The sequence below is a fragment of the Bombina bombina genome, chromosome 7 (genome assembly GCF_027579735.1).
Source record: "Bombina bombina isolate aBomBom1 chromosome 7, aBomBom1.pri, whole genome shotgun sequence".
In the NCBI taxonomy this organism is placed as follows: domain Eukaryota; kingdom Metazoa; phylum Chordata; class Amphibia; order Anura; family Bombinatoridae; genus Bombina; species Bombina bombina.
The window spans coordinates 211,705,055-211,725,699 of NC_069505.1; the positions used below are offsets into that span (position 1 = coordinate 211,705,055).

Here is a 20,645-nt window from a genome sequence, read left to right on the forward strand (position 1 = left end):
CGTGGTGACTGTAGTTAAAGAAAGAAATTTATCAAACCTGATTAAAAAACCAGGGCGGGCCGTGGACCGGACACACCGTTGGAGAAAGTAATTTATCAGGTAAGCATAAATTCTGTTTTCTCCAACATTGGTGTGTCCGGTCCACGGCGTCATCCATAACTTGTGGGAACCAATACCAAAGCTTTAGGACACGGATGAAGGGAGGGAGCCAATCAGGTTACCTAAACAGAAGGCACCACGGCTTGCAAAACATTTCTCCCAAAAATAGCCTCCGAAGAAGCAAAAGTATCAAATTTGTAGAATTTGGCAAAAGTGTGCAGAGAAGACCAAGTCGCTGCCTTACATATCTGATCAACAGAAGCCTCGTTCTTGAAGGCCCATGAGGAAGCCACAGCCCTAGTAGAGTGAGCTGTGATTCGTTCAGGAGGCTGCCGTCCGGCAGTCTCGTAAGCCAATCGGACGATGCTTTTCAGCCAAAAGGAAAGAGAGGTAGCAGTAGCTTTTTGACCTCTCCTCTTGCCAGAATAAACGACAAACAGAGAAGACGTTTGTCTGAAATCCTTTGTTGCTTCTAGATAGAACTTTAAAGCACGGACTACATCTAAATTGTGTAACAAACGTTCCTTCTTTGAAACTGGATTCGGGCACAAAGAAGGCACAACTATTTCCTGGTTAATATTCTTGTTGGAAACAACTTTAGGAAGGAAACCAGGTTTAGTACGTAAAACAACCTTATCTGAATGAAACACCAGATAGGGCGGATTACACTGCAGAGCAGATAATTCAGAAACTCTTCTCGCAGAAGAAATAGCAACCAAAAACAGAACCTTCCAAGATAACAACTTGATATCTATGGAATGTAAGGGTTCAAAAGGAACCCCTTGAAGAACTGAAAGAACTAAATTTAGACTCCAGGGAGGAGTCAAAGGTCTGTAAACAGGCTTGATCCTGAACAAAGCCTGAACAAAAGCTTGAACATCTGGCACAGCTGCCAGTCGTTTGTGTAACAAGACAGATAAAGCAGAAATCTGTCCTTTTAGAGAACTCGCTGATAATCCCTTATCCAAACCCTCTTGGAGAAAGGAAAGGATCCTAGGAATTTTAAGCTTACTCCATGAGAATCCCTTGGATTCACACCAACAGATATATGTTTTCCATATTTTATGGTAAATCTTTCTAGTCACAGGTTTTCTGGCTTGTACCAGAGTATCTATCACAGAATCCAAAAACCCACGCTTAGATAACATCAAGCGTTCAATTTCCAAGCCGTCAGCTGGAGAGAAACTAGATTTGGATGTTCGAATGGACCTTGTACTAGAAGATCCTGTCTCAAAGGTAGCTTCCATGGTGGAGCCGATGACATATTCACCAGGTCTGCATACCAAGTCCTGCGTGGCCACGCAGGAGCTATCAAAATCACTGAGGCCTTCTCCTGTTTGATCCTGGCTACCAGCCTGGGAATGAGAGAGAACGGTGGAAACGCATAAGCTAGGTTGAAGGTCCAAGGCACCACTAATGCATCCACTAGAGTCGCCTTGGGATCCCTGGATCTGGACCCGTAGCAAGGAAACTTGAAGTTCTGACGAGACGCCATCAGATCCATGTCTGGAATGCCCCATAATTGAGTCAATTGGGCAAATACCTCCGGGTGGAGTTCCCACTCCCCCGGATGGAAGGTCTGACGACTCAGATAATCCGCCTCCCATTTTTCCACTCCTAGGATGTGGATCGCAGATAGGTGGCAGGAGTGATCCTCCACCCATTTGATGATTTTGGTCACCTCTCTCATCGCCAGGGAACTCCTTGTTCCCCCCTGATGATTGATGTAAGCAACAGTCGTCATGTTGTCTGATTGGAATGTTATGAATCTGGCCTTTGCTAGTTGAGGCCAAGCCCTCAGAGCATTGAATATCGCTCTCAGTTCCAGAATGTTTATCGGGAGAAGAGACTCTTCCCTGGACCATAGACCCTGAGCTTTCAGGGAATCCCAGACCGTGCCCCAGCCTAATAGACTGGCGTCGGTCGTGATGATGACCCACTCTGGTCTGCGGAAGCTCATTCCCTGGGACAGGTGATCCTGGGTCAGCTACCAACGGAGTGAGTCTCTGGTCTTCTGATCTACTTGAATCACTGGAGACAAGTCTGTATAGTCCCCATTCCACTGTTTGAGCATGCACAGTTGTAATGGTCTTAGATGAATTCGCGCAAAAGGAACTATGTCCATTGCTGCAACCATCAACCCTACTACTTCCATGCACTGAGCTATGGAAGGCCGTAGAACAGAGTGAAGAACTTGACAAGCGTTTAGAAGCTTTGACTTTCTGACATCTGTCAGGAAAATCTTCATTTCTAAAGAATCTATTATTGTCCCCAAGAAGGGAACTCTTGTTGACGGAGACAGGGAACTTTTTTCTATGTTCACCTTCCACCCGTGAAATCTGAGAAAGGCCAGAACGATGTCTGTGTGAGCCTTTGCCTTTGAAAGAGACTACGCTTGTATTAGAATGTCGTCCAAGTAAGGTGCCACTGCAATGCCCCTTGGTCTTAGAACCGCTAGAAGGGACCCGAGTACCTTTGTGAAAATCCTTGGAGCAGTGGCTAGCCCGAATGGGAGAGCTACAAACTGGTAATGATTGTCCAGAAAGGAGAACCTTAGGAACTGATGATGATCTTTGTGGATAGGAATATGTAGATACGCATCCTTTAGATCCACGGTAGTCATAAATTGACCCTCCTGGATTGTAGGTAGAATCGTTCGAATAGTTTCCATTTTGAACGATGGAACTCTGAGAAATTTGTTTAGTATTTTTAAATCCAGAATTGGTCTGAAAGTTCCCTCTTTCTTGGGAACTACAAACAGATTTGAGTAAAACCCCTGACCTTGTTCCACCGTTGGAACTGGGTGTATCACTCCCATCTTTAACAGGTCTTCTACACAATGTAAGAATGCCTGTCTATTTGGTTTGAAGATAAGCGAGACATGTGGAACCTTCCCCTTGGGGGTAGTTCCTTGAATTCTAGAAGATAACCCTGATAGACTATTTCTAGTGCCCAGGGATTCTGAACATCTCTTGCCCAGGCCTGAGCAAAGAGAGAGAGTCTGCCCCCTACTAGATCCGGTCCCGGATCGGGGGCTACCCCTTCATGCTGTCTTGGTAGCAGCAGCAGGTTTCTTGGCCTGTTTACCCTTGTTCCAGCCTTGCATCGGTTTCCAAGCTGGTTTGGTCTGGGAAGCATTACCCTCTTGTCTAGAGGCTGCAGAGTTGGAGGCCGGTCCGTTCCTGAAATTGCGAAAGGAACGAAAATTGGACTTATTCTTAGCCTTGAAAGGCCTATCTTGTGGGAGGGCATGGCCCTTACCCCCAGTGATATCTGAAATAATCTCTTTCAATTCTGGCCCAAAGAGTGTCTTACCCTTGAAAGGGATATTAAGCAATTTTGTCTTGGAAGATACATCCGCTGACCAAGATTTCAGCCAGAGCGCTCTGCGAGCCACAATTGCAAACCCTGAATTTTTCGCCGCTAATCTAGCTAACTGCAAAGCGGCATCTAAAATAAAGGAATTAGCTAACTTAAGTGCGTGAATTCTGTCCATAACCTCCTCATACGGAGTCTCTCTACTGAGCAACTTTTCTAGTTCTTCAAACCAGAACCACGCTGCTGTAGTGACAGGAATAATACACAAAATAGGTTGAAGGAGGTAACCTTGCTGTACAAAAATCTTTTTAAGCAAACCCTCCAATTTTTTATCCATAGGATCTTTGAAAGCACAATTATCCTCAATAGGAATGGTTGTGCGTTTGGCTAGTGTAGAAACTGCCCCCTCGACCTTAGGGACTGTTTGCCATAAGTCCTTTCTGGGGTCGACCATAGGAAATAATTTCTTAAATATAGGAGGAGGGACAAAAGGTATGCCAGGCTTCTCCCACTCCATATTCACTATGTCCGCCACCCGCTTGGGTATTGGAAAAGCGTCGGGGTGCACCGGGACCTCTAGGAACTTGTCCATCTTGCACAATTTTTCTGGGATGACCAAGTTGTCACAATCATCCAGAGTAGATAGCACCTCCTTAAGCAGTGCGCGGAGATGCTCTAATTTAAATTTAAATGTCACAACATCAGGTTCTGCCTGCTGAGAAATTCTTCCTGAATCAGAAATTTCCCCATCTGACAAAACCTCCCTCATAGCCACTTCAGATTGGTGTGAGGGTATGACAGAGCAATTATCATCAGCGCCCTCCTGCTCTACAGTGTTTAAAACAGAGCAATCGCGCTTTCTCTGAAATGCAGGCATTTTGGATAAAATATTTGCTATGGAGTTATCCATTACTGCTGTCAATTGTTGCATAGTAACAAGCATTGGCGCGCTAGAAGTACTAGGGGTCTCCTGCGTGGGCAAAACTGGTGTAGACACAGAAGGAGATGATGTAGAACTAGGTCTACTCCCTTCATCTGATGAATCATCTTGGGCAACTTTACTATCTGTGGCAGTACTGTCCTTACTTTGTTTGGACGCTATGGCACAATTATCACACATATTTGAAGGGGGAGACACTTTGGCTTCCATACACACAGAACATAGTCTATCTGAAGGCACAGACATGTTAAACAGGCTTAAACTTGTCAATAAAGTACAAAAACCGTTTAAAATTTAAAGAGACAGTAACGGTTTTGTTTTAAAACAGGGCACACTTTATTACTGAATATGTGAAAAACTATGAAAGAATTCTTCAAATTTAACCAAATTTTCACCACAGTGTCTTAAAGCATTCAAAGCATTGCACCCCAAATTTCAGGCTGTTAACCCTTAAAATGTGGAAACCGGAGCCTTTTACAGTTTTAACCCCTTTACAGTCCCAGCCCCAGCCTTTGCTGCGACTTCACCAAACCCAGGGGAGTATACGATACCAAATGAAGCCTTCTAGGAACCTTTTCAACTAATTCCAGACCCACACACATGCAGCTGCATGTATAGCTCTCAAAAGTAACTGCGCAGTAATGGCGCGAAAATGAGGCTCTGCCTGCTACAGAGAAGGCCCTTCCTGACTGAGAAGGTGTCTAAACCAGTGCCTGATGTAAAAAAACGTTCCCCAAAGTTATAAAGTGTGAATTTCAACATCAAACTGTATAAAATGCCTAAATAAAGCAATCGATCTAGCCCATAAAAGTGTCTACCAGTTTTATAGCCCATATTAAGCCCTTTATTCTGCTTGAGACTAAGAAAATGGCTTACCGATCCCCATGAGGGGAAAAATGACAGCCTTCCAGCATTACACAGTCTTGTTAGAAATATGGCTAGTCATACCTTAAGCAGAAAAGTCTGCCAACTGCTCCCCCCAACTGAAGTTATCTCATCTCAACAGTCCTGTGTGGGAACAGCAATCGATTTTAGTTACTGCTGCTAAAATCATACTCCTCTCACAAACAGAACTCTTCATCTTTTTCTGTTTTAGAGCAAATAGTACATACCAGCACTATTTTAAAATAACAAACTCTTGATAGTAGAATAAAAACTACAACTAAACACCACATACTCTTCACCATCTCCGTGGAGATGCTACTTGTTCAGAGCGGCAAAGAGAATGACTGGGGGGGCGGAGCTTGGGAGGGACTATATGGACAGCTTTTGCTGTGCTCTTTGCCATTTCCTGTTGGGGAGGAGAATATTCCCACAAGTTATGGATGACGCCGTGGACCGGACACACCAATGTTGGAGAAAACAGCTCTTGCTATATACCAATCCCCACTTTACCCCCTAGTTTGTTACACACCATTCTCATATTTTCTCTGCCCTAGAAAGGGGGAAGCAAACTTTTCAATGAGCAATATTACGCCAAGGGTCTGACACTCCTCTAGTACCCAGATTAATAGCAAGCTTTCTTTATATGCACTGTACATAGACTTTGGACTGTATAGGCTGTGCCTTTATATAATACTCGATATGTTACTTTAATAAGCCCAAGACTGGCTATACACCTAACTAGTTTACATCCTTTGAATTAAACCACTATACACGGGTCCAAGAGTGACCTATTATTACCACAAGAAAATTGAAGTTCTATGTTGAGGCACAAGAATGGTCTCCTTGTGATCATGGCTGCCTTCTGAGCTTTTCTTTTTCTATAGTACTGCAAGGTCCAAACACGGCCTTCTGTGTCATTTAGAAGTCATATAGTTTGACCGGCAAGTCTTATATTCACTATTATTCTTGAATATTCTCATATAACCGTGATATGTCTATCTTATATAACTTGTAGCGGTCTTATGTATTGAAAAAATTTCTCTGTATAGACTTAACTGCTATTTTTTGTTTGTATGCCGTGAACTGAACCTTAATAAAAAAAAAATTCTGGTGTAGACTGTCCCTTTAAAGCTTTGTTGTGGGGCTTCTTTGCCTCCCCCTGGTGGACAGGAGATTAATTCCTACAAGTAAGGAATTTTGTGGACTATCACCACCTTAGAAATGCCTATTACTTAAATGCTAATTGTATGACAGTAGAATGTGTCTATTGGGGATGTTTGCTCCCTTATTACTTGGCATTATTATTTCTAATTTCAACACAGATACATAACAAAAATGTAGTTAAAAAAAGGCAAAATCTTTATTGCATCTCTGATACAAAGAACATGTTGTACACTCTGGAGCCTATGCCCAAACAGGTCAAACAAACACGTATATTACCAACAACTTTTCTTGCACAACAAACATTCTGGTCTACCTTTGTTTTTCCTTGTTTGACTGTACTTTTCTATATTATTTTGCCACATTAAAATTCTTTGTCATTACTTTTGTGGTTTACATATCAGTAGACAAGGCATTCTGGGAACTTGTAGAGATTATGTAACTTTACACTCCTATCAGAAAAGGAAACCAAAGTGTTAACTTGTTTAACTAACACAGTATTAGGGTTACAGGGATCGTCTAATGCAATTTGTAAGAACATGTCATTTGTGTATTACTAACCCTAACATTGTGTTTAAAGGGACATTGTACTGTACATTTTTCATATCTTTAAGTGTTCTCAATGATCTGTTATATGTGCTGGAGTGCATTAAATTGTCTATAAATGGATCCTTTACCTTTATTTTGTCATTGAAACTACCACCTACACTGACAATATGAATAATTTAAACAATGGATTGAGTATTTAATAATTAAAAACAACTATTTCATATATAAAATGAAACCCAAAGGAGCAGTTTCCCATACATTTCATATTCTGCAGCTATTATAGCAAGTCATTGGGAACACATTAAGGGGAAACCAAATTTACATTACAATGTCTCTTTATGCTCCACAAATGAAGTTAAACCCAAAACTAAAGCCCCGCTAGGAAGTTACAAGCATTGCACTCTTGGAATATGGTAGACCAGGATTGGCCGTTGCATGACCTACCAATCCCCAGAAGGGTTCTACTCAAGAGCTGCAATCAGGACTTTACCTATGTATTTAACCATTTGTGGGAGTTAAACATATAGTTAAGTAGAATCAGTGATGTAAAAATGATGTGCGCTAACAAATGAAAACATCAGAAGTTAATAGCTGAAATGAAAACAAAATGATATAGTGATAGAACAATTTCACCTAAAGGCTACAATGCACGTTTAATCCTTCTATTGAACCTATAATAAAATGTTTATATCACTGTGTGTGAGAGAGTGGATTATAGGGCAAAGGGGTTTCAGGAGTGTTTGATGTGAAATAAAATAGGGCCTATATGTGTTTTATGGGGATAAAAATATTATCTGTTCGTCCAAAGGAGAGGATGAGGGCTGAAAAAAAGCCTCCTAAAGCTGTATATAGGCCCTGAGCACCGGTCATCCATCATTCATACACAGCACCTGTCTGTTTATCACGACTCGTCATACACTGAAATGTGAAACCCACATAATTCTTATTCAAACAACACATTCATATACAAATTATATACAAAACTTTTGTACAGAAACAAGATAAGTCATTCTTATATTCCACAACAAGAACTTTGATTTTGTTTTTACATAATCCAATCAAAGGATAAAATATAATTAACATTGCAGCATCAACATTCTATTTACATATATTACACAACAGTATAACAGAGGGAATTGAATTACATTTTTGTATCCGATCACAAAGGTGCTGTTTTCAACACAAGTGTTGAAAAAAAGAATTTATTTATTTTTTAAGACGAAATACTGGCAACTCCTCACATAGTACCATTTCCTTGCAAACCTTTAATAATTTACATATTTGTCAGTATATATATATATATATACATAAAAAAAGTCTGAAATCTGTATAGATATGTGCACTTGTATGAATGTATTGTGTGTGAGTATAAAAACACACACATATACATATAAAAATAAATAAACACAGTAAATTGTTGAAGGGCACTCATAGGACTTTATATAAAACTTTCTTTAATTATAAACCATCAAATATTTATATATTTATTGGATTACTATTAAAGAAAATGTTATATAAAGTCCTGTGAGTGCCCTTCAATAATTTAATGTGCAAATTGAGGAATTCAAGGATGCACCCGGGTGAAATGATAAAGTAGGAATATATATATATATATATATATATATATATATATATATATATATATATATATATATATATATATATATATATATATATATATATACACATACACACATACACAAATATACATACACACACACTTGAGCAAATAGCACTCACCGGACTTCATAAAGCTTTATAAAGTCCGGTGAGTGCTCTTTGCTCAAGTGTGGATACACATACTAGCAGGAGGCACTCACTGGTCCTTTCAAATGTGCTATATTCAATGTGATGTTTCGGGGCACGTTCGAAAGGACCAGTGAGTGCCTCCTGCTAGTCTTTACATTTACCGTTGGCACACTGGCGGATGTGATATAAGGTGAGAGTGTGCTATGCTTGGACATTGTATGTATGTATGTATGTATGTATATATATATATATATATATATATATATATATATATATATATATATATATATATATATGTGTGTGTGTGTGTAATTTAGAGATAGGTGCACCCCCACTGACAGTTATATAAAATGCCAGGGTGCTAAGAGAAATCCACAGAACATATAAACAAAGCACTCACAGAGTGAGTGCTTTGTTTATATGCTCTATATATGAAATATATATATATATATATATATATATATATATGTAACATACACACACACAAATGTATACCTTCATATATAAACACACACAGTTTTGCTTGAGAATTTAAGGTCAGCAAATAGTTTGCTAGACAACAGCAGCTGTGATCTAATAAATTGTGATAAGCAAGTCATAAGGTTATGTTTTGCTCCTTGGACAAAAGCATATAAAACAACTGTTCTGCTTTGCAGGAATTGGAATCTACACACAATAGCACTCGGGGGCGTTATTAGAGTGCATACAACCAGCAACATTTTTGCTAAAATAATTAGTGGCTTTTTTACAAAATTTACAGTTATTCATCCATGTCTGGCGATTCGCCCTGCTGTATCCTGGATGCTATCCTTATGGCTTCTTCCAAAGACTGTTGCTCGCCAAGCTAAAGAAAGTAAAAAAGATATAAATCTCTTGTACTCAGCAATTTCCAAAGAATGTTAAACAATAATACAGCATCAAACCAATCAATGAAGCCCAAAGTATACACTAAGCAGTATTTCAGTATTTTTTTGCACACAAATATTGGTAGACTTGTGGGATTAGAGATGCTCCTTATATTTAAAACCAGTGACTTTCTTTCTCCATGTACAACTAAGGGAATGTGCAAGTTGCCTTAAAACCATATTAAACTCAAAATTTAAAGTGACAGTCTACACCTTAGTCATCTTAAAATCTTACCTTAGATTTAAGGGACACTGAATCCAAAAAATTTCTTCCATGATTCAGATAGAGCATGCAATTTTAAGCAACTTTCTAATTTACATCTATTATCCATTTTTCTTCGTTCTCTTGCTATCTTTATTTGAAAAAGAAGGCATCTAAGCTAAGTAGTCAGGCATTTTTTGGTTCAGTACCTTGGACAGCACTTGTTTATTGGTGGGTGAATTTATCCACCAATCCACAAGAACAATCCAGGTTGTTCACCAAAATTGGGCCGGCATCTAAACTTACATTCTTGCTTTTTAACTAAAGATACCAAGAGAATTAAGAAAATTTGATAATATGAATAAATTAGAAAGTTGTTTAAAATTGCAAATAGCCGCCTGCACCTTTTCTATATCATGCAGCAGGAACGGTAAAACAGTTATTTTGAAATGGATATTGTTTCTGGCCAGTTTGAAATGGCTGCCAAGCTCCACCCACCAATGACATCACAATCTGGGCTGCATCTATGCACTCTGCTGAATAGCATTGACAGTCTGTTGAATCCAACTAATGAGCCTTTTTTGATAGGAAGCAATATGCAGCCCCGATCATGAAGTCATCAGTCAGTAGAGCTTGGCAGGATCTGTAATCTAGGCTAACGAACTGCAGCAAATTGCCTAAACCAGCTCTTTAATTTTCAGCATTTGCTGGTTACGGAATTTCCCTTCTTGGCCACAGGTGTTTTTTTCTTTATTGAATATATTGATTATAGGTTAATATTTATAGTAAAAAACGTAGGTAAAGTCAACGTTTGGATCAGCACTCCAGGGTCATACCCACATAAGTAGAACACTGCTGGTCTGCAGGATATAGGTGCTAAAACCTTCAGGGACCCCCCCCCCCCTCCAAGGTCCAATGGTATAAGATAAACCAGTGATTTTTAACCTTTTTTTTGCAGTGGCACACTTTTTTACATTAAAAAATCCCGTGGCACACCACCATCCCAAATTTTTAAAAAAATCACACATTGTAGCCTAATACAGCATATATATATATACACATACTGTATGTATTGTGCTGTTATGCCATGCCTCCTACAAACTACCCCTGCACACACTGGTTGAAAAACAATGAGATAAACAACAAAGAGAGAAGGTAGCACTCTGGTAACAGGAAACACCTTTATTGAAGCAACGTTTCGAGGCTACTTGCCTCTTTCTCAAAACTTAGAATATCTCAATCAAATAAACTCAATTTCCATAATGGTCAACAATTTTACAAAACCAGGAAAACAAAATCAAACAAAACTGTAGTCCTCTCTTTTTTCTACTTAAATGAGAATTAAATACGGTAAAACCGCATAACCAACACCTGCATAATAAAAGAAAATGCAACGGCACTTACTCTAAATTTTAAGCCAGCAGTAGATATTTTTCTGACAGATTTAAATGTTTTATTTGATTAGATGGCCCCCTGTATCATGTGACACCAAGACAGTCTAGTCAGAATTAAACTTTTCATGATTCAGATAGGGCATGTCATTTTAAACAACTTTCCAATTTACTTTTATCATCAATTTTGCTTTGTTCTCTTGGTATTCTTAGTTGAAAGCTAAACCTAGGTAGGCTCATATGCTAATGTATTAGCCCTTGAAGGCCCCGTATTATCTGAATGCATTTTGACCACTAGACAATGCTAGTTCACGTGTGCAATATAGATAACATTGAGCTCAAGCACGTGAAGTTACCTAGGAGTCGGCTAAAATGCAACTGTCAAAAGAACTGAAATAAGTGGGCAGTCTGCAGAGGCTTAGATACAAGGCAATCACAGAGGTAAAGTGTATTAATATAACTGTAATCAATTCTGGTGTTGACTGTCCCTTTAATGAACCCATTTGTCATTTTTTTAGGCAGGAATGGTTTTCACACACTCACCTGTACAGCGATCTGTGTACCATTGGATGTTGCTAATAAAGTAACAGGTCTTGCATCTGCCGTCACTAGATGGTGACTGTGCTGTTGGTGTCCCATTTCTGGAGAGCTGGTATGGAATGCAGATAACTCTTGTGCAACTATAGCCACCTGTAGCAAAACAAAAACAGAATTTATGTTTACCTGATAAATTACTTTCTCCAACGGTGTGTCCGGTCCACGGCGTCATCCTTACTTGTGGGATATTCTCTTCCCCAACAGGAAATGGCAAAGAGCCCAGCAAAGCTGGTCACATGATCCCTCCTAGGCTCCGCCTACCCCAGTCATTCGACCGACGTTAAGGAGGAATATTTGCATAGGAGAAACCATATGGTACCGTGGTGACTGTAGTTAAAGAAAATAAATTATCAGACCTGATTAAAAAAACCAGGGCGGGCCGTGGACCGGACACACCGTTGGAGAAAGTAATTTATCAGGTAAACATAAATTCTGTTTTCTCCAACATAGGTGTGTCCGGTCCACGGCGTCATCCTTACTTGTGGGAACCAATACCAAAGCTTTAGGACACGGATGAAGGGAGGGAGCAAATCAGGTCACCTAAATGGAAGGCACCACGGTTTGCAAAACCTTTCTCCCAAAAATAGCCTCAGAAGAAGCAAAAGTATCAAACTTGTAAAATTTGGTAAAAGTGTGCAGTGAAGACCAAGTCGCTGCCCTACATATCTGATCAACAGAAGCCTCGTTCTTGAAGGCCCATGTGGAAGCCACAGCCCTAGTGGAATGAGCTGTGATTCTTTCGGGAGGCTGCCGTCCGGCAGTCTCGTAAGCCAATCTGATGATGCTTTTAATCCAAAAAGAGAGAGAGGTAGAAGTTGCTTTTTGACCTCTCCTTTTACCGGAATAAACAACAAACAAGGAAGATGTTTGTCTAAAATCCTCTACAGTTAAACACTAAAAAACTCTAAGCCATCTCCGTGGAGATGTTGCCTGTACAACGGCAAAGAGAATGACTGGGGTAGGCGGAGCCTAGGAGGGATCATGTGACCAGCTTTGCTGGGCTCTTTGCCATTTCCTGTTGGGGAAGAGAATATCCCACAAGTAAGGATGACGCCGTGGACCGGACACACCTATGTTGGAGAAAATATTTTATTTTAAACAAGTATCATATGTATACACAGATAGGGTGGCTAAACCACAACTCTGTAATTCAATCAGCAACGTAACAATTATTACTAAACTGCCAAATGTATCTAAAGCACAAATAGCTTTCAAAATATTTATTGCAAAAAAAAAAAATGTTTTTGGACTCCATTTGGTGACATAAGAAACCTTGAAGGTATAGAAATTACAATAATAAAATGTTCGAAGGCAATAAAGCATTTTACTGTTGCACCACTGCTTCAGAAATGTATCCTTTACTTGTGGGAAACAATACCAAAGCTACAGGACACGGATGAACGGGAGGGACAAGACAGATGGCTAAACAGAAGGCACCACTGCTTGAAGAACTTTTCTCCCAAAAATAGCCTCCGAAGAAGCAAAAGTATAAAATTTTGAAAATTTGGAAAAGGTATGAAGCGAAGACCAAGTCGCAGCCTTACAAATCTGTTCAACAGAAGCATCATTTTTAAAAGTCCATGTGGAAGCCACCGCTCAAGTAGAGTGAGCTGTAATTCTTTCAGGAGGCTGCTGTCCAGCAGTCTCGTATGCCAAACGGATGATGCTGTTCAGCCAAAAAGAAAGAGAGGTAGCCGTAGCTTTTTGACCTCTACGTTTTCCAGAATAGACAACAAACAAAGAAGATGTTTGACGGAAATCTTTGGTAACTTGCAAGTAAAACTTCAAAGCATGAATCACATCAAACTTGTGCAACAGAGAAGGAACAATAATCTCCTGATTAATATTCTTATTAGTAACAACCTTAGGAAGGAATCCAGGTTTGGTACGCAAAACCACCTTATCAGCATGGAAAACAAGATAAGACGAGTCGCATTGCAATGCAGATAGTTCAGAAACTCTTCGAGCCAAAGAGATAGCAACTAAAAACAGAACTTTCCAAGATAGAAGCTTAATATCTATGGAATGCATAGGTTCAAACGGAACCCCTTGAAGAACTTTAAGAACTAAATTCAAACTCCATAGCGGAGCGACAGGTTTAAACACAGGCTTGATTCTAACTAAAGCCTGAGAGAACGACTGAACGTCTGGAACATCTGCCAGACGCTTGTGCAGTAAAATTGATAAAGCAGATATCTGTCCCTTTAGGGAACTAGCTGATAGCCCCTTCTCCAATCCTTCTTGGAGAAAGGACAAAATCCTAGGAATCCTAATGATCTTACTCCATGAGTAGCCTTTGGATTTGCACCAATAAAGATATTTACGCCATATCTTATGATAAATTTTCCTAGTGTCAGGCTTTCGAGCCTGAATCAAGGTATCTATGACCGACTCAGAGAATCCCCGCTTGGATAAAATCAAGCGTTCAATCTCCAGGCAGTCAGCCGCAGAGAAACTAGATTTGGATGCTGGAACGGACCTTGAATCAGAAGGTCCTGTCTCAGTGGCAGAGTCCATGGTGGAAGAGATGACATCTCCACCAGGTCTGCATACCAAGTCCTGCGTGGCCACGCAGGTGCTATCAAAATCACCGAAGCTCTCTCCTGTTTGATTCTGGCAATTAAACGAGGAAGGAGAGGAAATGGTGTTAACACATAAGCAAGGTTGAATGACCAGGGTACTGCTAGAGCATCTATCAGTACTGCTTGATGATCCCTTGATCTGGACCCGTAACAAGGAAGTTTGGCGTTCTGACAAGACGCAATCAGATCCAATTCCGGTGTGCCCCATTGATGAATCAATTGTGCAAACACCTGTGGATGGAGTTCCCACTCCCCCGGATGAAAAGTCTGACGACTTAGAAAATCCGCTTTCCAGTTCCTCACTCCTGGGATATAGATTGCGGATAGATGGCAAGAGTGAGTCTCTGCCCATCAAATTATTTTGGTAACCTCTATCATCGCTAGAGAACTCTTTGTTCCCCCCTGATGATTGATATATGCTACAGTCGTGATATTGTCCGACTGGAATCGTATGAATCTGGCCGAAGCCAGCTGAGGCCACGCCTGAAGAGCATTGAATATCGCTCTCAGTTCTAGAATATTGATCGGGAGGAGAGCCTCCTCCTGAGTCCACACACCCTGTGCTTTCAGGGAATTCCAGACTGCACCCCAGCCCAATAGGCTGGCGTCCATCGTCACTATGACCCATGCTGGCCTGCGGAAACACATTCCCTGGGACAGATGATCCTGTGACAACCACCAAAGAAGAGAGTCTCTGGTCTCTTGATCCAGATTTATCTGAGGAGATAAATCCGCATAATCCCCATTCCACTGTTTGAGCATGCAGAGTTGCAGTGGTCTGAGATGGAAGCGAGCAAACGGAACTATGTCCATTGCTGCTACCATTAGTCCGATTACCTCCATACACTGAGCCACTGACGGCCGAGGAATGGAATGAAGAGCTCGGCAGGTGGTTAAAATCATTAATTTCCTGACCTCCGTCAGAAAAAATTTCATGTCCACCGAATCTATCAGAGTTCCCAGGAATGGAACTCTTGTGAGAGGGATAAGTGAACTCTTTTTTTTACGTTCACCTTCCACCCGTGAGATCTTTGAAAAGCCAACACGATGTCCGTGTGAGATTTGGCTAGTTGGTAAGTTGACGCCTGAATTAAGATATCGTCCAGATAAGGCGCCACAGCTATGCCCCACGGCCTTAGAACCGCCAAAAGGGACCCTAGCACTTTTGTGAAAATTCTGGGAGCTGTGGCCAACCCGAAGGGAAGAGCCACAAACTGGTAATGCTTGTCCAGGAAGGCGAACCTGAGGAACTGGTGATGATCTTTGTGGATAGGGATGTGTAGATACGCATCCTTTAAGTCCACGGTAGTCATATATTGACCCTCCTGGATCATTGGTAAAATAGTCCGAATGGTCTCCATCTTGAAGGATGGGACTCTGAGGAATTTGTTTAGGATCTTGAGATCTAAAATTGGTCTGAAGGTTCCCTCTTTCTTGGGAACCACAAACAGATTGGAGTAAAACCCCTGCCCCTGTTCTGTTTTCGGAACTGGACAGATCACTCCCATGGTATATAGGTCTTCTACACAGCGTAAGAACGCCTCTCTTTTTGTCTGGTTTACAAATAATTGAGAAAGATGGAATCTCCCCCTTGGAGGAGAATCTTTGAAATCTAGAAGATACCCCTGGGTTACGATTTCTAATGCCCAGGAGTCCTGAACATCTCTTGCCCAAGCCTGAGCAAATAGAGAAAGTCTGCCCCCTACTAGATCCGGTCCCGGATCGGGGGGCTACCCCTTATGCTGTCTTGGTGGCAGCAGCAGGCTTCTTGGCCCTTTTACCTTTGTTCCAAGTCTGGTTAGGTCTCCAGACTGACTTGGATTGAGCAAAATTCCCCTCTGGTTTTGCAGCAGGGGAAGAGGTAGAGGGACCACCTTTGAAGTTTTGAAAGGAACGAAAATTATTTTGTTTAGTCCTCATCTTATTTGTCTTATCCTGAGGAAGGGCATGGCCTTTCCCTCCAGTGATGTCTGAAATGATCTCTTTCAGTTCAGGACCGAATAGGGTCTTACCTTTGAAAGGGATGGCTAAATGCTTAGATTTTGATGACACATCAGCAGACCAGGACTTAAGCCATAACGCTCTACGCGATAAAATGGCAAAACCTGAATTCTTTGCCGCTAATTTAGCCAGTTGAAAAGCGGCATCTGTAATGAAAGAATTAGCTAGCTTGAGAGCCCTAATTCTATCCAGAATATCATCTAATGGGGTGAAGAGCCTCCTCCAGAGCCTTGAACCAAAAAGCAGCTGCAGTAGTTACAGGAACAATGCACGCTATAGGTTGGAGAAGAAAACCCTGATGAACAAATATTTTCTTAAGGAGACCCTCTAATTTTTTTATCCATAGGATCTTTGAAATCACAACTGTCCTCAATAGGTATAGTTGTACGCTTAGCCAGGGTAGAAATAGCTCCCTCCACCTTAGGGACTGTCTGCCACGAGTCCCGCATGGTGTCTGATATGGGAAACATTTTCTTAAAAGTAGGAGGGGGAGCGAACGGAATACCTGGTCTATCCCACTCCTTAGTAATGTCCGAAATCCTCTTAGGGACCGGAAAAACATCAGTGTAGGCAGGAACCTCTAGAAATCTGTCCATTTTACACAATTTCTCTGGAACTACAATAGGGTCACAATCATCCAGAGTCGCTAAAACCTCTCTGAGCAACAAGCGGAGGTGTTCTAGTTTAAATTTAAAAGCCGTCATATCTGAGTCTGTCTGAGGGAACATCTTTCCTGAATCGGAAATCTCTCCCTCAGAAAGCAAATCCCGCACCCCCAACTAAGAACATTGTGAGGGTACATCGGATATGGCTAATAAAGCGTTAGAGGGCTCAGCATTTGTTCTCACAACAGACCTACTGCGCTTCCCCTGCAACCCAGGCAGCTTAGATAAAACCTCTGTGAGGGTAGTATTCATAACTGCGGCCATTATCTTGCAGGGTGAAATAATTAGACGCACTAGAAGTACTTGGCGTCGCTTGTGCGGGCGTTAATGGTTGTGACACTTGGGGAGAATTAGATGCCATAACCTGATTCCCTTCTGACTGAGAATCATCCTGCGACAAATATGTTCTTTGCAATTTATTGACCTTTCAGTGCATGAGGGACACATTCTAAGTGGGGGTTCCACAATCGCTTCTAAACATATTGAACATTGACTTTCCTCAATGTCAGACATGTTGAACAGGCTAGTAATGACTACAAACAAGCTTGAAAAACACTTTATTTAGTGAAAAAACAACAATCTTAAAAAAACGGTACTGCGCCTTTAAGAGAAAAAAAGTATACACGTTCAGCAAAACCGCTTTAAAATACACCAAATTGTCCAAATTTTTGATAGCAGACTCAATTTGTGTAGTTAAGTTTGTCCCACAAGAAAATAAAACATTTAACCCTTTAATGTGCAAACCGGATTGATATAAGGCCTAAATCCGGAAAAACAGAATTTATGCTTACCTGATAAATAACTCTCTCTTACGGTGTATCCAGTCCACGGATTCATCCTTACTTGTGGGATATTCTCCTTCCCAACAGGAAGTTGCAAGAGGACACCCACAGCAGAGCTGCTATATAGCTCCTCCCCTAACTGCCATATCCAGTCATTTGACCGAAACAAGCAGAGAAAGGAGAAACCATAGGGTTCAGTGGTGACTGTAGTTTAATCTAAAATTTTGACCTGCCTTAAAATGACAGGGCGGGCCGTGGACTGGATACACCACAAGAGAAACAAATTTATCAGGTAAGCATAAATTGTATTTCTTCTGTTATGTGTGATCAGTCCACGGGTCATCATTACTTCTGGGATACCAATACCAAAGCTAAAGTACACGGATGAAGGGAGGGACAAGGCAGGTACTTAAACGGAAGGTACCACTGCCTGTAAAACCTTTCTCCCAAAAATAGCCTCAGAAGAAGCAAAAGTATCAAATTTGTAGAATTTTGAAAAAGTATGAAGCGAAGACAAAGTCGCCGCCTTGCAAATCTGTTCAACAGAAGCCTCATTTTTAAAAGGCCCAAGTAGAAGCACAGCCTCTAGTAGAATGAGCTGTAATCCTTTCAGGAGGCTGCTGTCCAGCAGTCTCATAGGCTAAGCGGATTATGCTTCTTAGCCAAAAAGAAAGAGGTTGCCGAAGCCTTCTGACCTCTTCTCTGTCAGAGTAAACAAACAAAGCAGATGTTTGACGAAAATCTTTAGTAGCTTGTAAAGTAAAACTTTAAAGCACGAACCACGTCCAGATTATGTAAAAGACGTTCCTTCTTTGAAGAAGGATTAGGACACAATGAAGGAACAACAATCTCTTGATTGATATTCTTAGTAGATACCACCTTAGGCAAAAACCCAGGTTTTAGTACGCAGAAACTACCTTATCTGCATGGAAGATCAGATAAGGAGAATCACATTGTAAAGCAGATAACTCTGAGACTCTACGAGCCGAGGAAATAGCCATCAGAAAAAGAACTTTCCAAGATAAAAGCATGATACTATGGAAAGTACAGAGTTAAAACGGAACCCCTTGAAGAACTTTAAGAAACTAAAATTAAATCCCAAGGCGGAGCAACAGGTTTAAACACAGGCTTGATTCTAAATAAAGCCTGACAAAACAGCCTGAACGTCTGGACCACATCCGCCAGACGCATGTGCAAAAGAAATAGGACAGAGCAGAAATCTCTCCCTTTAAGGAACTACCTAGCTGACAATCTGGAGAAAAGATAATATCTCTGGGAATCCTGACTATACTCCATGAGTAACCCTTGGATTCACACAATGAAGATATTTACACCAAATCTTATGATAGATTTCCTGGTGACCAAGGCTTTCCAGCCTGAATTAAGGTATCAATGACCGACTCAGAAGAAACCACATTTTGATAAAATCATGCCGTTCAATCTCCAAGCAGTCAGACGCAGAGAAATTAGATTTGGATGTTGAAAGGACCCTGAAGTATGAAGGTACCTGCTCAAGCGGTAGAGTCCATGTGGAAGGGATGACATGTCCACCAGATCTGCATACCAAGTCTGCGTGGCCACGCAGGAGCTATCAAAACACCGGAATGCTCATCTCCTGCATGATCTTTGGCAATCAGACGAAGGAGCAGAGGAAACGGTGGAAACACGTAAGCCAGGTTGAAAGACCAAGGCGCTGCTAGAGCACTATCAGTGCTGCATTGGGATCCCTGGATCCGTAACAAAGGAAGCTTGGCGTTCTGACGAGACCGCCATGAGATCCAGTTCTGGTTTGCACCCAAAGTTGAATCAACTGTAGCAAACACCTCCGGATGGAGTTCCCACTTTACTCCAAGAGAATCCCTTGGATTCGCACCAACAGATATATTTTTTCCATATCTTATGGTAAATTTTCCTAGTCACAGGTTTTCTGGCTTGGACCAGAGTATCTATAACTGAATCTAAAAACCCACGCTTAGATAAAATCAAGCGTTCAATTTCCAAGCAGTCAGTTGCAGAGAGACTAGATTTGGATGTTCGAATGGACCTTGTACTAGAAGATCCTGTCTCAAAGGTAGCTTCCATGGTGGAGCCGATGACATATTCACCAGGTCTGCATACCAAGTCCTGCGTGGCCACGCAGCAGCTATCAGAATCACGGAGGCCTTCTCCTGTTTGATCCTGGCTACAAGCCTGGGACGGAGAGGAAACGGTGGAAACACATAAGCTAGGTTGAACGACCAAGGCGCCACCAATGCATCCACTAGTGTCGCCTTGGGATCCCTGGATCTGGACCCGTAGCGAGGAACCTTGAAGTTCTGATGAGACGCCATCAGATCCATGTCTGGAGTGCCCCATAGTTGAGTTAACTGGGCAAAGACCTCCGGGTAGAGTTCCCACTCCCCCGGATGGAAAGTCTGACGACTAAAAAAATCCGCCTCCCAGTTGTCTACTCCTGGGATGTGAATTGCAGATAGATGGCAGGAGTGATCCTCTGCCCATTTGATGATCTTGGATACCTCTCTTATCGCCAAGGAACTCTTTGTTCCCCCCTGATGATTGATGTACGCTACAGTCGTTATGTTGTCCGACTGAAATCTTATGAATCTGGCCTTCGCTAGTTGAGGCCAAGCCTGGAGCGCATTGAATATCGCGCTCAGTTCCAGAATGTTTATCGGGAGAAGAGACTCTTCCCGAGACCATAGACCCTGAGCTTTCAGGGAGTCCCAGACCGCACCCCAGCCTAAAAGACTGGTGTCGGTCGTGACAATGACCCACTCTGGTCTGCGGAAACTCATTCCCTGAGACAGGTGATCTTGAGT

The 20,645-nt window shown here is 41.5% G+C and overlaps 1 protein-coding gene across 1 annotated transcript in view; it reads right to left on the bottom strand.

Moving 5' to 3' along the window:
- Positions 1–8,652: 8,652 nt before the first annotated feature.
- The window catches only part of ZNF143 (zinc finger protein 143), a gene marked incomplete in the record, with an annotated part of 337,171 nt that continues 325,178 nt past the window's right edge, over positions 8,653–20,645 (bottom strand). Inside the window, 2 exon segments of the mRNA XM_053720596.1 lie at positions 8,653–9,545; positions 11,743–11,889. Coding sequence (XP_053576571.1) covers positions 9,462–9,545; positions 11,743–11,889 — 231 coding nt within the window.